Genomic DNA, 15,592 nt, shown 5'->3' with positions numbered 1-15,592 from the left:
TCTTGGATATGTTCATGGTTACAAAATTCTGGTTACAAAGGTCCTTGCTCTGATTTTTTGCTTGTACCCGGAAGGGAGAAGCAGCCAGAACAGTGAGTCACTTGCTTTCCCCATCTATAGCCAGCCTCTCACCACCTGTGCTGGTCACTCTGGAGCTAAGTCTCACTTCTCTCCAAAGGGCAGCCTTCTCCTATTGGGTTAAGCATCCTTCAGAGTGTGGTAAATAGGGCTGGGAAGCCTAGTATTATTTCTTGAGTGGATAAGAAAAAAAATAGCTCCATAAGCAGTCAACATAGTATTATTTGTGAATTATAGCATCAAAGAGATAGAAATTCTAAAACTTCCCTTTGTTCTAATTTTCATTTTTGTAAGAAAGTCATTTTCTACAGCTAATAACTAATAACTAGAGATGATATCTTTCCTAGATGAGAGCTGAGATTTCTGCTCAAATTTTGGACACTGAATCAAATTGCTAAACACAAGAGACGTGCCAAAAAATAAAGGCTTTCCAATTTAATAAACATTAATGAAACTTACTGCTGGGGGGAAAGTTTGCACAGATAAACAAGATCAGGACTTTGTCCTTACAGAGCTTAGGCTCTATGACAGTAGCCCAAGTGGCTCAATACTGGCCAGGGCTGTTGGAACAGAAAGATGAGATTGATCACTGTGGAAGATAACAAGGTTTTCCAGGGATACTGATGATTATGATGAAGGGAAGACTATTGGTGTTGCTGCTGTTCACATACTTCATTATGCCAAAGCATTCCTCACTTGAAATACAGTTATAATTTCAGCTGTATTTTTTTTTATTTGCACTTAGATTTGTATTTGAAGAAACCACAATTGTATATTTTAGTGGAACCGGAAAATTACTTCATTAGCCATAAAAACTTTGAAGACTTCAAAATTACTATCAAAGCTAGGTAAGAAAGTTTTTATTTTCAAGTCAGTCTATTCCCTGAGTGTCAAACATACTTCATTTCAAGGTCGAATATGACTTGATTGGCAGTGCTTGCCCCGGGGCCCTAGGTTGAGAAACATCTTCAGGCTCAATGTAGAAACTATTGTAATTGAGCCTATCTACCATAGTTGTGGGTTCAGGTGTATTTTCATGTAGTATATTTGCTGACTCCAATCTTGCTATTGTCGTATAATTTCATAAGCAAAATATGCTAAAGATTGAAGAGCACAGTGACTATTCAGGTGGTTATACTATAAACTATAAAAACTGTATGAAAACATTCTCTTCTCTTATTTTTGACATTTAATATCAGTTGACACACAACTTAATTATCAAAATCAGTTGTAGAATTGATTGAATTGATTCAGAAATCCCAGTTGGCAGATGAACTATGGAAAATTATTTCCTAATGGGGATACTGACTTGCCTGTTTTACATTTAAATAGAGAAAGTTCATGTTTTTCTTTGACTGAAAGGAAAATATGGAGCCCAAAGAAAATAACTTGCCCCCAGAACATATGAGATGGACATGATGCTATCCCTTTTGCTAAAGAGGAGCAGCAGCGAGCGGATCTCTATTGTTGCCACATCATGTCATCGTCATGGTATAGTGTGGCCAGTTACAAAGAGAGCTGGGTCCTAAGTGCAGTTCTCTTTTAATTCATTATGAGCATTAAAAATATGGGAAGTTGGGCAAGTTCTTTTCATCCCTCTGGTACTCACTTTTCTTACTTGTCAACAGAAATAAATATACTTGCATTAGCTCTGCCACTGCAGAGTGTAAGGATGAAATATAAAACTGGTTGTGAGCATTGTTCCAAGAGTAGAAGACAGTTTTCACGTGGTTGTATTTTATCTGCATCTCATTTCTATAGTTGCTTTATTTGAAAAGGGGGTTAATTATTGCATTCTCTTTTGACAGATATTCTTACTATAAGAACGTAACTGAGGCAGAAGTGTCTGTCTTTTTTGGAATCAGGGATGATTTATATGATAGTAGAAAAGAAATGATGGATAAAGCAACACAAAGGATCCAGGTAAGCAGGGATCAAGCTATGATCATAGAAATGGAGAATTCAGTTCACCAGAGTACAGAAATTAAAAATGGACTTTTACCTCCAAATGCTCACAGAACTGAAAAACAGTAATACTTTGGGCTTAGGAAGTTCCACTACTGGAAACAGACAGTTACAGTGATATTTGTTTTCAATTTGGTGACCTGGGTTTGTAAAACCTAGTTCCAGTGACAGTATTATTTCTTTAAGGATATAAATAATATCCTTGAATATACATAATATCCCATCAGGTAGAAAGTGGTACCCAAATTTTAGCCTCAGATTCCAAACATAATTTTGAATCAGATGATCTTAGTCCACTGAGCATCTGTGTACGTGATCCTGCAACTTAACCCAAGGCTTTTGACTGAAAAGAAATGCCCTAAATATTAATCACTTATAACTCATGAAATCAAGCTTATGCTTTGTATTACCCTTAGCTATAACCACAATGTTATTTCCAAGAAGATTTGCAGACTGATGAAAGCAAAATTTGTTGTTTCCTCTTGATAAATTCTTTTTTAATATAGTTTCTACCTTTTTGTTCTCCCCATTGAAAAATAGCTGATCAATGGAGTCGCACAAGTCAATTTCAATACTTCAAAAGCAATTAAAAACCTGCCATATGAAGGTCTAGAAGATTTAAATAACAAGTACCTTAATGTTTTTGTAGAAGTAGAAGAAAGTACAGGTGAGTTCATGTAAACTAATCTATAAAATCACTTCTCACAATTTTTTCTTCTTCCAAATTTTGGATAGAAATCTGCAACCTATTATTGGTACATTCCTGCGCAAAAACATTTATCAGATATGGCCCACCAAGATATTGTCTACCTGCTCCCTTCAGGAGAAATGCTCATGAAAGGCATATTTGTGCAAGATGGTTACCTATTCCCTTGTTGGTGGGATAGCCTTCTCTGTTGTTAAAAACTATTGGTAATACCAGAAAATTTTACTTGAGTAAATAAATGAGATGGTAGAATTATTTATATTGCAGAAGAATCCCATGGTTGTTTGGATTTTTGCTTTATTATTAAATATTCAACACATATCTCTCACCACACTACCTGATGTTTCTTTGAATATTGCCTTGCAAATGAGAACAAGCTTTTCACACTTGTACTATGGTTTGCATGTGATTTGGCCCCCATACATTCAATTTAGTCTCCAAAGTCTTATGTTAATGGTAATAAAAGGATGGCAACGTAATCCGATTATGATGTTTAGAGTTGGAGCTTTGCAGAGTGATTAGATCAGACAGAGAGGAGGCCCCATGATCAACTCCCAGTGGCTTTCTAAGGAAAGAGATAGATAGAAACACATGATCTCTGTCTTTTACTATGTAATATCCTGTGCCACTCTGGAACTCTGCCAGCAGGAATACCATCATCACAGGCCAAGTCAGGAGACCTATCTGATATTAGTCCATGAGTCTCTATAACCATGATCCAAAATAAGTTTCTGTGTTCATATAAGATTAGGCTGTCTCAGGCATTTCTTTTTTTAAAAAAAGATTTATTTATTTTATTTGAAAGTCAGAGTTACACAGAGAGGAGAGGCAGAAAGAGAGAGAGAGAGAGGTCTTCCATCCGATGGTTCACTTCCCAATTAGCTGCAATGGCTGGAGCTGTGCTGATCCGAAGCCAAGAGCCAGGAGATTCCTCTGGGTCTCCCACGTGGGTGGAGGGGCCCACGGTCTTAGGCCATCTTCCTCTGCTTTCCTAGGCCATAGCAGAGAGCTGGATCAGAAGTGGAGCAGCCGGGTCTTGAACTGGCTCCCATATGGGATGCCAGCGCTTCAGGCCAGGGCGTTAACCCGCTGCGCCACAGTGCCGGCTCCTGTCTCAGGTATTTTCATTATAGCAATGAAAAATTTTCTACTATGGTGTCTCTTGTAGCAGGATTTTCAACTCATTGAGGGCATCTGATTATGTGAAGAAAAGAATGGGACAAATAATCTGACAGATAGTCTAGAACAGGGCACTGTAGTTGAAACAAATGAATGGGCATCTTATCAACCTCTGTAAAATGTGCGTTGCTAGTTCATAATGGCCAGGATCTTTCAGAGGGATCACAGAAATCAGACTTTGGGTAAAATTGTATGGGAAGTGACCAGAAGATGAATGAATGGCTTGTCCTTATCCAAATAATTAAATAAATAGAACAGGTACTCACATAGGTCACTGTACTACATTGTTTTTGGCAAATCTGAAAGCAATGCATGTTATTCCATTAGGTGAATTCTTCAAAGAAGCCAAAGAAACTGATGTGAAATATGTTCTCTTTCCCTACACACTGAATTTGGTGGCTACTCCACTTTTCCTGAAGCCTGGGATTCCATATTCCATCAAGGTTGGATGATTATAAAATCTAATATGACTTAATTTTACTATCTACCAATAGGCTGCTTAATCTGTAGATGGCAGAAGAGAAGAATCTCAGAGAGATCTTACTCCTCTGTGACTTCCAGCCCAGACAATTAAATGTAGAAGAGACTTTGGTGGGTGGGTAAGCAATAGGACAAGGCAACCAATATGGCTGCAATGGAAAACAGAGCTCAGATTTAAGCCTGGAAATAATCCTACCCAATCCATGGCCTAATTACAAGTGCATAGCACAGTGTCCTGCTCTATTGAACATTCAATAACTATACATTGAATTGAGTTAAATGTAATACTATTATATATACCTGGAGTGGTGAAAACACACTGGGACAACCCCATCTGATTACTGAGTTAAATATTGTCAAGTTTGTGTTTGAGAACAAAAGAGAAAGTTATTTTAGGATTTTCTTGATATGGATTTGATCCAACAGGTGCAGGTGAAGGATGCCTTTGCCCATTTTGTAGGAGGGATTACAGTAATCTTGAAAGCAAAAGTTGTTGTTAAAACTCAGGCGAAAACTGATCTGGAGCCAAGGAAAAGTAAAACAAATTATCACGATGGAGTAGCTTTGTTTGTGGTTAACATTCCCACTGATGCAACAGCGCTGGAGTTTCATGTGAGTAGAATTCTCATTTGTTGTATCTCCTAACATCTCTTCAGTTTGTGTAGTAGTTAGTGTCCAGACAGATGGGGAAGATTTTATGTGTACATCTAGCAAACTTCTCTGAAAGGTCTGACCTGTGGGTACAGAAAATACAATCTAGTGTGCTGAGTATTCCACAAAGGGAATCAGTCCATCAATTTTGTATTTAGGATATGTTTTCTTTTTATGCTGAACATGATACTATCCAAATTTGAAAATTTTAGAACAACTGCCAGTAGGATACAAAAATGCAGACACTTCTCTTACCCATTATTTCCAGTTATCCTTATTTTTCCCCACTTCACATAGAACTCCACTAAAGAACTGTCCACATTCCTTTGCCTCTTCCCACAGCCCTTAAAGCTACTAAAAACTGGCTTTAGCCCTCACCGTTCCACTGAAACTGCTCTTACCTAGATTATACATGTACATCAAATATTTTTCATTTCTATTTTTTTCTTGCCTTCTCTGAGACATCTGGTGCGATTGATTGTGGGCTCTGTCACTCCATGTTTCCTTGTTTTACATTTTCCCTCATTGTTCTTTTCTTTATAGCCTTCATTTTGAAACCATAATCCTTGGCTTGCCCTCTAATGGGAGTGATAATATCCTCAGAGTTTAATGCAGACCATCCTGTCTTATGTGATACATCCACTTGGTGACTTCATCAGCTCTTGGAGCTTATGCTTAAGACTCATCCTAGGCGGAGAATCGTAATGCAGTGGGCTTAGCTGCCACTTGGGATGTCTGCATCCCGTATCATAGTACAAGCTGGATTCTCAGATACTCTATTTCAATACAACTTCCTGCTAATGCTCTTGTGGACGCAGCAGATGATGGCCCAAGTACTGGAGTCCTTAGCATATATCTGGAAGACCCAGATGGAGTTCTGGGCTCCTGGCTTCAACTGTCGCAGACATTTGGGGAGTGAACCAGCAAACAGATGATCAATCTCTCTTTCTGTCTCCCACTCTTTTACTCACTCACTCTGCTTTTCAAATAAATAAATAAAACTTTTTTAAAAAAAAGTTTGTCCAAGGTACTCAAGAGCCTTTTAGACGCTGCCTTCTCCCTTTCTTTTCCTTGGATGTTTCAAAGAAGCGAAACCATTACTTTGTCCAGAACTCAGGACTAACTGCAAACCTGAAACCCAGACTTCCCCTGGACGGTTTGTTTCAGTGGATGGTCCCACAGCCATCTGATTTCTCACTCTTGTGCAAGTCACCCCTCTCTTTGTAGCCAATGGGATAATGTGATCTTTTTGAGACCCAAGTCCGAGCTTGATTGACCTTGTCTCTGTTCCCTTCTCCAAACTTATCTCTTACCACTCTTCGCATCACACCCCAAACTCCAGCATCCTGGACAGTTTGTAGCTCCTCAGCACTCTGCTATTTCCATAAGGCTTTTGCTGCTCTACCTTGGATACTCCTCAGTCTTTATTTAGAGTTTAATTTTTAAGTTGCATCCTCCAAGGAGCCTTCTCTATCTACTCTCTGCTAATGGGGTAAGTATTCCCTACTCCATTTTTGTCTCACAGAGTTTGACTTTCCTGAGGGCAATAGCTGTTGTCTGTATGTTCATCTATGTATCCCCATCAACTAGCATAGTTCCTGACCCATATTAAGAACAAGTGAAATTGGTAGGTGAATGCATAATATATCTCTTTCTAAACCTAAACAAGGGCAAAATGTCTCTCTTGTCTCTAATAGCATGAACCATTTTGTCATTTCTCCCAGCTTCAATCTGACCGACCCTTAGTTGTTTGTGAGACCTTGGGGGTGTGAATTAGTGAATGGCAATAATCTCGCTCTTAAAATTACTTTCACCAGCAAATTATATATAATTCTTTGGCTTCAAATAACAAATAGCTGGTTTCAGCAACTTGTTCAATCGCTAACAGAATGTGACACATATGTTTGTGGAGTTCTTTATGACCTTGCACTTCCCTCTCAAGAACAGATCTTGTTTATGCTCCTAAATTCTTCTCCTTGTCTCTTTCCTAAGAGGCAGTAAAATTATTCACCATCATTTCCACTCACAACATCTCCATCAAATTTTAAGAATTATTGTCAGGAATGACATGGGCAAGGTGGCAAAGTAGGAGATGCCAGCTTTTGCTGACTCACTCTGTAGAGGACGGCAGCATCTTTCAACACTGAGGTAAACAATTGCCATCCCTGACAAGGGCCCTGAGGAGGACTTAGCTGCTTTCTCCCCTCTTCCCTCTGCCCTTGTCCCTAACCAACCATCTAACTGAACAAACAAACAAAAGCCAGCTCTTTCTTCTATTTTGGGACCAGAGCTCCATATCCTCCCAGTGTCATATGTACCCCCCTCACCACAGAGCCATGTACTTCATGGTGCCCATGCTCCAGATCCAGCTCCACAGTTTCTCTGAAATTGCCAGCATTTTAGAACATGACTCTGTGGCCATACCTCATGCACGTGGGCCTCAAGGGTGCAGCTGCTGAAGCTGTGGACTGGCCTGGGGTGGCCCTGGGACCCCAGAGCCCAAGTTGCCCTGTTTGCACCTGTCCTGCAGATCTGGGCTCCACAGCCTCTAAGTGAACATTTATGCTTCTGGCTTTTCAGCCACTGTCACAAAAACACTAACTCACTCTCTATACCTTGAGTTGCGTTTTCTTCTCATAGGCCAACCGCTCAGTGTCCACATCATATATGTCCTTGAATAGCCAAAACAATCTTGGGCAAAAAGAATAAAGTTGGAAGCATCACACTACCTGATTTCAAAAATATGCTACAAAAATATAGTAAATTAAACAGTATTGTATGGACATAAAGACATACACAGAAGAATGTAGCAGAATAGAAAGGCTAGGAAAAATACATGTATTTACAATCAATTGATTTTGAACAAAGATGCCAAGAACATAAATGCAGAAAGGACACCCTTTCAATAACTGGTGCTGAGAAAACTAGATATCCACATGGCAAAGATTGAAACTGGGCCCTTATACCATACATAAAAACAAATCCAAAATATATTGATTTAAGCACAATATCTTAAAATGTATAACTACTAGAAGAAAACATAGGGGGGAAGCTTTATGATATTGGTCTGAGTGCTAGTTTTTTTGGATGTGACCCTAAAAGCCCAGACAATGAAAACCAAATATAGAATAATGAGATTGTAACAGAAGAAACAATTAACAAAATGAATGGCAGCATATGGAATGGGAAAATATTTGCAAGCCATATATCTGACAAGGGGTCAATACACAGAATACAAAATGAACTCAAAACAACTCAACATGACAATAGCTAGATTAGAAATGCACAAGTAAAATGAACAGACATTTCTCATAAGAAGACACAAACAGCCAACAAACTGTATGAAAAAATGCCCAGCGACAGTAACCATCGGGGAAATGCAAATTAAAACTATGATGAGCTATTAGAATGGCTCTTATTAAAAAGATGGAAGATAAGTATTGATGAAAATCTGGAGCAAATAAATCCTTGCACACTGTTAGTGGGAATGTAAATTAGTTCAATGATCATGTGAAACAGTATGAAGTTTTCTTAAAATATTAGAAATAAAACTACTGTATATACCACTCCCATGATTGAATATATGAGGATATTTCAAAAAGTTCATAGAAAATGGAATTTAAAAATAAGTTTATTTTGGTACAGAAAAAAATTTGAAATCCGTGCATAGTTTTTCTATAATATACACTTTAATGGTTTTTTTGAAGACACCTTGTATGCATTAACCTCAATTTTTTTATACTAAAATAAACTTGTCTTTTAATTCCAGTTTCCATGAACTTTTTGACACACCCTCATCTATTCAAAGTAAAGGAAATCAGAATTTCACTGAAGCATTATTTACACTAGCTAGGATATGGAATCAAAATAAATATCAATCAACAGATGACTACATAAAGAAAATGAGGTATATATACACAATGGAATACTATTCAGCCTTTAAAAGAACAGCTTGTCATTTGTGACAACATAGATGGACCTGGAGGACATTATGTTAAAGTGAAATAAGCTAAACACAAAAAACAAATACCACATAATCTTACTTATGCATAGAATTTTAAAAAGTCAAATCATAGAAGTAGAGAGTGCTAGTTACCAGGAGCTGGGGTAGGGAGGGGAATGTTGACATTTCTTCTAAGGATACAAAGTTTCATTTAGACTTAAGAATTAAGTTCATGGGGTCTACTGCACAGCAAGTATCACCATATAACTACAGTTAATAACAATGTATAGTATGCTTGAAGTTGCTAAGAGAGTAATTTTAAATATTCTCTCTCTCTTTCATACACACACACACACACACACACATACACAAAAGTCAAGAATGTGAAGAAGTGAATATATTAATTTGTTTTAGTTATCCCACGATGTATACATGTATCAAAACATCATATTCTGCATATGTATGTATACATCTTTTGTTTTTCATTAAAAAAAAAGTGCTATTTAGGGACCGGCACTGTGGCTCACTTGGTTAATCCTCGGCCTGCAGCGCCAGCATCCCATATGGGCACCGGGTTCTAGTCCCGGCTGCTCCTCTTCCAGTCCAGCTCTCTGCTGTGGCCCAGGAATGCAGTGGAGGATGGCCTAAGTGCTTGGGCCCCTGCACCCGCATGGGAGACCAGGAAGAAGCACCTGGCTCCTGGCTTCAGATTGGAGCAGCTCCAGCCGTAGCGGCCATTTGGAGGGTAAACCAACGGAAGGGAGACCTTTCTCTCTCTCTTACTGTCTATAATTCTACCTGTCAAATAAATAAGTGATATTTACTCACCACTTTGGAAAAAAAAAATTATTGACACAGCCCCCTCCACATTCTCCCTCTCTTCAAATACCTAGTTTCTGCCAGCCTGTGGCAGGAATTGAGTCAATAAGTTGACATGCCAATGAGAAGAAAGCCAATTCTAAAACTTATCTTGGACTCCTCTGGAGCAGCCTAGATTTACACAGTCCATTTTATTATTTTTAAATCAAAAGCCTTTCTAGGGGCCAGCACTGTGGCTCACTTGGTTAATCCCCCGCCTGCAGCGCCAGCATACATAACACGTGGGCGCCGGGTTCTAGTCCCGGTTGCCCCTCTTCCAGGCCAGCTCTCTGCTGTGGCCCAGGAGGGCAGTGGGGGATGGCCCAAGTGCTTGGGCCCCTGCACCCACATGGGAGACCAGGAGGAAGCACCTGGCACCTGGCTCCTGGCTTCGGATCGGTGTAGCTCTGGCTGTAGCGGCCATTTAGGGGGTGAACCAATAGAAGGAAGATCTTACTGTCTCTCTCTCCATCTGTCAAATAAAAAAAGTTTTTTTAAAGCCTTTCTAGAGTTACTTCATAACATAACTTACCATGAGGCCGGCGCCTCGGCTCCCTAGGCTAATCCTCCGCCTAGCGGCGCCGGCACACCGGGTTCTAGTCCCGGTCGGGGCGCCGGATTCTGTCCCGGTTGCCCCTCTTCCAAGCCAGCTCTCTGCTGTGGCCAGGGAGTGCAGTGGAGGATGGCCCAGGTGCTTGGGCCCTGCACCCCATGGGAGGCCAGGAAAAGCACCTGGCTCCTGGCTCCTGCCATCGGATCAGCGCGGTGTGCCGGCCGCAGCGCACCGGCCGCGCCGGCCATTGGAGGGTGAACCAATGGCAAAGGAAGACCTTTCTCTCTGTCTCTCTCTCTCACTGTCCACTCTGCCTGTCAAAAAAAAAAACAAAAACAAAAACATAACTTACCATGATATTTGGCAGTGGGATGCTAATCTGCCTTTTCATAAGGTGTTGTGAAGTCTGAAGACTTATAAAATATGTGGATGCACGTGTACTTGTCAAGCACTTAAAACCAAAATTGGCACAAAGCGAATGCTAGACAAGTGTTAGCAGGTATCGTCACCACCGCCATCATCATATCATTAAAGCAAACTTAACCACCAATGTTTTACATTTTTTGGCACAATCTTTTTTAGATTAGAACTGATGACCCATACCTTCCAGAAGAATATCAGGCCAGCAATGACTACCAAGCTGTGGCTTATTCATCACCCAGACGAAGTTTCCTTTCTCTTAGCTTGACAAATGGTTACAAGAGTTTGCTTGTAGGAGAACAACTAAGCATAACTGTTACCCCCAAGAGTCCTTATGTTGACAAAATTACGCACTACAATTTCTTGGTAAGTTCAATAATATGTGCATCTAGTCCTCAGTTTGCAACAATTTCATTACTTATACAAATAATCCTTACATTGACTCCTTACTTGACATAGTAATATTTAATGAATAATGAATTAATTACTTTAGATGGCACTTTGGTTGTTAAGGGACATTCACAAGTTTTCTCACAACAGAACCTCATGAACCTTCTTTAACTTGCAGACAGCGGAACAGATTGAAAAGCTTGGATGAGCGGCCCTCATTGCAAGTCATAGGAGGTTTAGATTTTCACTTAAATGACCCCTAGGTTGATATTCCTTCTATGCCACAATGCTAAAGGTTTCTTCAGAGACTTCATTCAGTCCACAGACTAGTCAGTGACCTCAACAATGTTTTGTGGTCAATCAATGCATCATACAGCAACAGACTGATAGGCATTGCAGTGTCACTAAAGATTTTGCCCTATTTACAAAGGGAAGAATCCTGGATACAGTGATTCCAGGCATTGCCCATTGTTGTTTAAAATACAAAGTAGGAAGAATGTTAGCTTGATATATTGGAAAAGGCATAGGCTTTGAGTCAGCAAAGTCAAGGTTCACATTCATACCTACCAGTACCTTGAACCAGTTTTATATATGAGTTCTAATTTCTATAACTACTAAATGGTATTGAAAAAAATACTGGGGCCTGCGCCGTGGCTCACTTGGTTAATTCTCTGTCTGCCGTGCCGGCATCCCATATGGGCACCGGGTTCTAGTCCAGATTGTTCCTCTTCCAGTCTAGCTCTCTGCTGTGGCCCAGGAAGGCAATGGAGGATGGCCCAGGTGCTTGGGCCCCTGCACCCACATAGGAAACTAGGAAGAAGCACCTGGCTCCTGGCTTCGGATCAGCGCAGCTCCGGCTATTGCAACCATTTGGGGGATGAAACAACAGAAGGAAGACCTTTCTCTGTCTCTCTCTTTCACTGTCTATAACTCTACCTGTCAAATAAGTAAATTTTTAAAAATACCATAAATTGTGAGGGTTAAATATATTCCTACTTTTGTGACTGATACAAAGGAAATGATCAGTGACATTAACTCTTTATCATCTGCCCAATGATCAACCTAATTTTAAGTCCATTCTGATGCTTATTTGTTGCTGTGTACTTTTAGATTTCATCTAAGGGCAGAATAGTACACTATGGCATGGAGAAGAAACTCTCAGGTTCGTCTTACCAACATTTAAACCTTTCTGTGACTCAGCACATGGTTCCTACAGCCCATCTCCTGGTCTATTACATCATCACAGAAGAGCAGACAGCAGAATTAGTGTCTGATTCAGTCTGCATAAATATTGAAGAAAAGTGTGGCCACCAGCTCCAGGTGAGATACAAATACTATCCCCAGTCTGAGTCCCTTTTCAGTGACTATGAATCTCACACTTTTATTTTTCAACTAATTTTAGATCCATCTGTCTCCGGATAAAGATATATATTCTCCAGGAGAAGCTATATCCCTTATTATGGAGACTCAGTCAGAATCATGGGTAGCATTAACAACAATCAACAGTGTTACACATAGCATCCAGCAAAGAAGCAAAAATCCCATGGAAAGAGTTGAGTAGAGTAAATCTTCTGTTTACTGATATATGTATTACTTGGGGCCAAGGAGCCATTCTGGTTCTGTCAGAGTACCATGTATTGGTCAAAGGAGAAAGATAAAGGAAAAAGATGCAACCACACCAAAGCCTATCTTCTCAACTGGGTTACTTATTATATCTTGAGCATTATTCTAAGTCTTTATACCTTCCTTTCAGTAAATGTCAGCATCATTTTGTTTATTAAACCATTAGGTAGAATGAGCAATAACCTAATTGACTCTAAGAGAGGGTACATTACTATTCCAATTAAATTACTATCCAAGTCTGAAGAAGGAATGTGATTGAAAATGCTAAAGTTCTCATGACTAGAGTTATTGAATTCACTGGGAAGTGTTAGTGTGGGAGACTATATGGCTACACATGGAAAGGTATCAGTAGCCCTAAATAATTGTTTCTTCCCTCTCTGCCCCTTCTCCAGCCACATCCTTTCCTTGCCAAGCCTCAGTCACTGATAATCACTTTCATGGGCCATGTGGGCCGTGATCACAAACTCTGATGAGTAGTCAACACTCTTCATCAGAAAGAGTTCATCAGGCATTCTCATCCATTTTTCTGCTCTGCACTATCCTGAGCAAAGAAATAAAACACAGGTTTCACCCCTCTCAGGCCTTACCACAGCTGGAAAAGAACCATGAGAGGTAGTGAATATTTCATTTGCTGATTTGTTCACTCACTTCTTTAAGTGATACTTTATTAGTTAATTCAAGGCACAAAACTTCAAGAAGAGAGTGTAAATCATTTTCTAAAAACTGACTGATCAAAGTTATATCCTTAAGGCTTAACTCTTGAGTGAATTTTGGATAGTATTATTAAACCATTAGGTAAAAACTAGGGAAGGGAACAAAAGGGAAAACTGGAGAATTAGATTTTAGTCATTTTAATGCATAATTTTTAAAATTTTATGTAAGTTATGCAAGTTGCATGTATTTCATATATACAGATGTAGGAACATAGCGATATACCCACCCTATCCTCCAGATTTTAATCATTTAAGGAAAGTGACTGAGTAGCAGCTAAAACTAGCCACAAGTCAGGTATTCCTTGTAATGATCACTAAATGTTGTATTTGGGGATGTGTGTGTATGTGCAGATTATTTCCTCTCTGAACAGGTACTTCAAGCTCTAGATAAAAGTAACCAGGGCTCTGGAGCTAGTGGTGGCAGAAACAGTGCTGAAGTGTTCGACTTGGCAGGACTCACTATCCTCACAAATGCAAATGGCTCCCAACCAAATGGTAATTACTTCTGCTTTCAGTGAAGTAGCATGGATATCCTTTTGTGAAAATAGCACATGTGCACGGCTTTTCCTGACCTGTACACGTTCCTCCTTCAAATTCTTGCTGCTTTCACATCACAATTCTTTTTAATATGAAACATTTTTATTGTTTTAAAAGTTTTATTGTGATAGGAACACAACATAAAATCTACACTAAACAAATTTTTAAGTGTACAAACATTGTTATGGACTATAGGTCAATGTTGTATGGCAGATCTCTAAATCTTATTCATCCTACTTAACTGAAATTTTATGCCTTTTGATTAGTCACTCCCAATTTCCACCTTTCCTCTGGTAACAACCATTCCACTCTTAGATTAAATGAATTTTGTCATTCTAGATTTCTTATATAAGTGATATGATGCACTATTTGTCCTTCTGGGACTGGCTTATTCCACTTAGCATAAATGTCTTCAAGGTTCAACCATGTTGTTACGTATTGCAGAAGTTTCTTCTTTCATTTTTCATTTTATGTATATATGTATGTATTTATAGAGGCAGAGAGACAGACAGACAGAACTCTTATCTCTTACTTCTCTTCCAAAATGCCTGAACAGCTAGGGCTGGGCTAGGCCAAACCTAGGAGCCAGGAAGTCAAACTGGGTCTCCCATATGAGTGACAGGCCAGGTATTTGAGCCATCACCTTCTACCTCCCAGGGTATAACCTAACAGGAATCTAGAACTGGGAGCATAGCTGGGACTCAAACCCAGGCACTCCAATATGGGATGTAGGCATTTCAACCCATGTCTTAACCTCTAGGCCAAACGCCTACCTTGAGCAGTATGCCCCATTCTACGCGCGCGCGTGTGTGTGTGTGTGTGTATTTATATATGATTTTCTTTATCCATTCATCTGTCAGTTAGCATTAAGGTTGTTTTCTTTGCTTTTGTGGATAGTACTGCAATGAACATAGGACTGCCAGTATTTCTTTAAAATGCTGATTTCAATTCTTTTGGATAAATATCCAGAAATGAGATTGCTGAATAATGTAGAAGTTATATTTTAATTTTTTGAGAAATCTCTGAATTGTTTTTTTGTTTTTTTTCCCCATTTATTTTTCCACCCAAAGAACCCTTTTATTTAAGGAATACAGACTTCATGCATTTCATAAGTTCAACGTTAAGAATATAGTGATTCTTCCTACCATACCTGCCCTCCTACCAACTCTCTTACCCCTCTCCCTCCTCTTTCACTCCCAGTCCCATTCTCCACTAAGATACATTTTCAACTAACTTTATACACAGAAGACCAACTCTATACTAAGTAGAGTTCAACAATTTGCATGGTAAAAAAAAAAAAAAAACCAACCCAAAACCCAAACCAAAACAAAAAAATGTTCCTCAACAGTCAAGACAAGGGCTATTCAAAGTCATTGCATCATGAATTTCACTTTTTTTTTTTTTTTTAGAAACTTAATTAACTTTAATGAAGAGCCCAAGAATGACACATCTTTTGGGATCACCTAGACATAGTTATAATACAACTCTTTGAGGAC

General features: G+C 39.3%; 1 protein-coding gene across 1 annotated transcript in view; it reads left to right on the top strand.

The window, feature by feature from the left end:
• Positions 1-15,592, top strand: part of LOC103352041 (complement C5) — a gene marked incomplete at its 5' end in the record, with an annotated part of 65,455 nt that overhangs the window by 19,245 nt on the left and 30,618 nt on the right. Inside the window, 9 exon segments of the mRNA XM_070056211.1 lie at positions 824-926; positions 1,887-2,001; positions 2,584-2,710; positions 4,256-4,371; positions 4,835-5,020; positions 10,996-11,199; positions 12,334-12,543; positions 12,626-12,775; positions 13,931-14,054. Of these exon segments, the coding sequence (XP_069912312.1) occupies positions 824-926; positions 1,887-2,001; positions 2,584-2,710; positions 4,256-4,371; positions 4,835-5,020; positions 10,996-11,199; positions 12,334-12,543; positions 12,626-12,775; positions 13,931-14,054 (1,335 nt within the window).

This window comes from Oryctolagus cuniculus, chromosome 1 (assembly GCF_964237555.1).
Source record: "Oryctolagus cuniculus chromosome 1, mOryCun1.1, whole genome shotgun sequence".
NCBI classification, from domain to species: Eukaryota; Metazoa; Chordata; class Mammalia; order Lagomorpha; family Leporidae; genus Oryctolagus; species Oryctolagus cuniculus.
The sequence above is the reverse complement of the archived record's forward strand: the minus strand, read 5'-3'. Positions and strand labels throughout refer to the sequence as shown.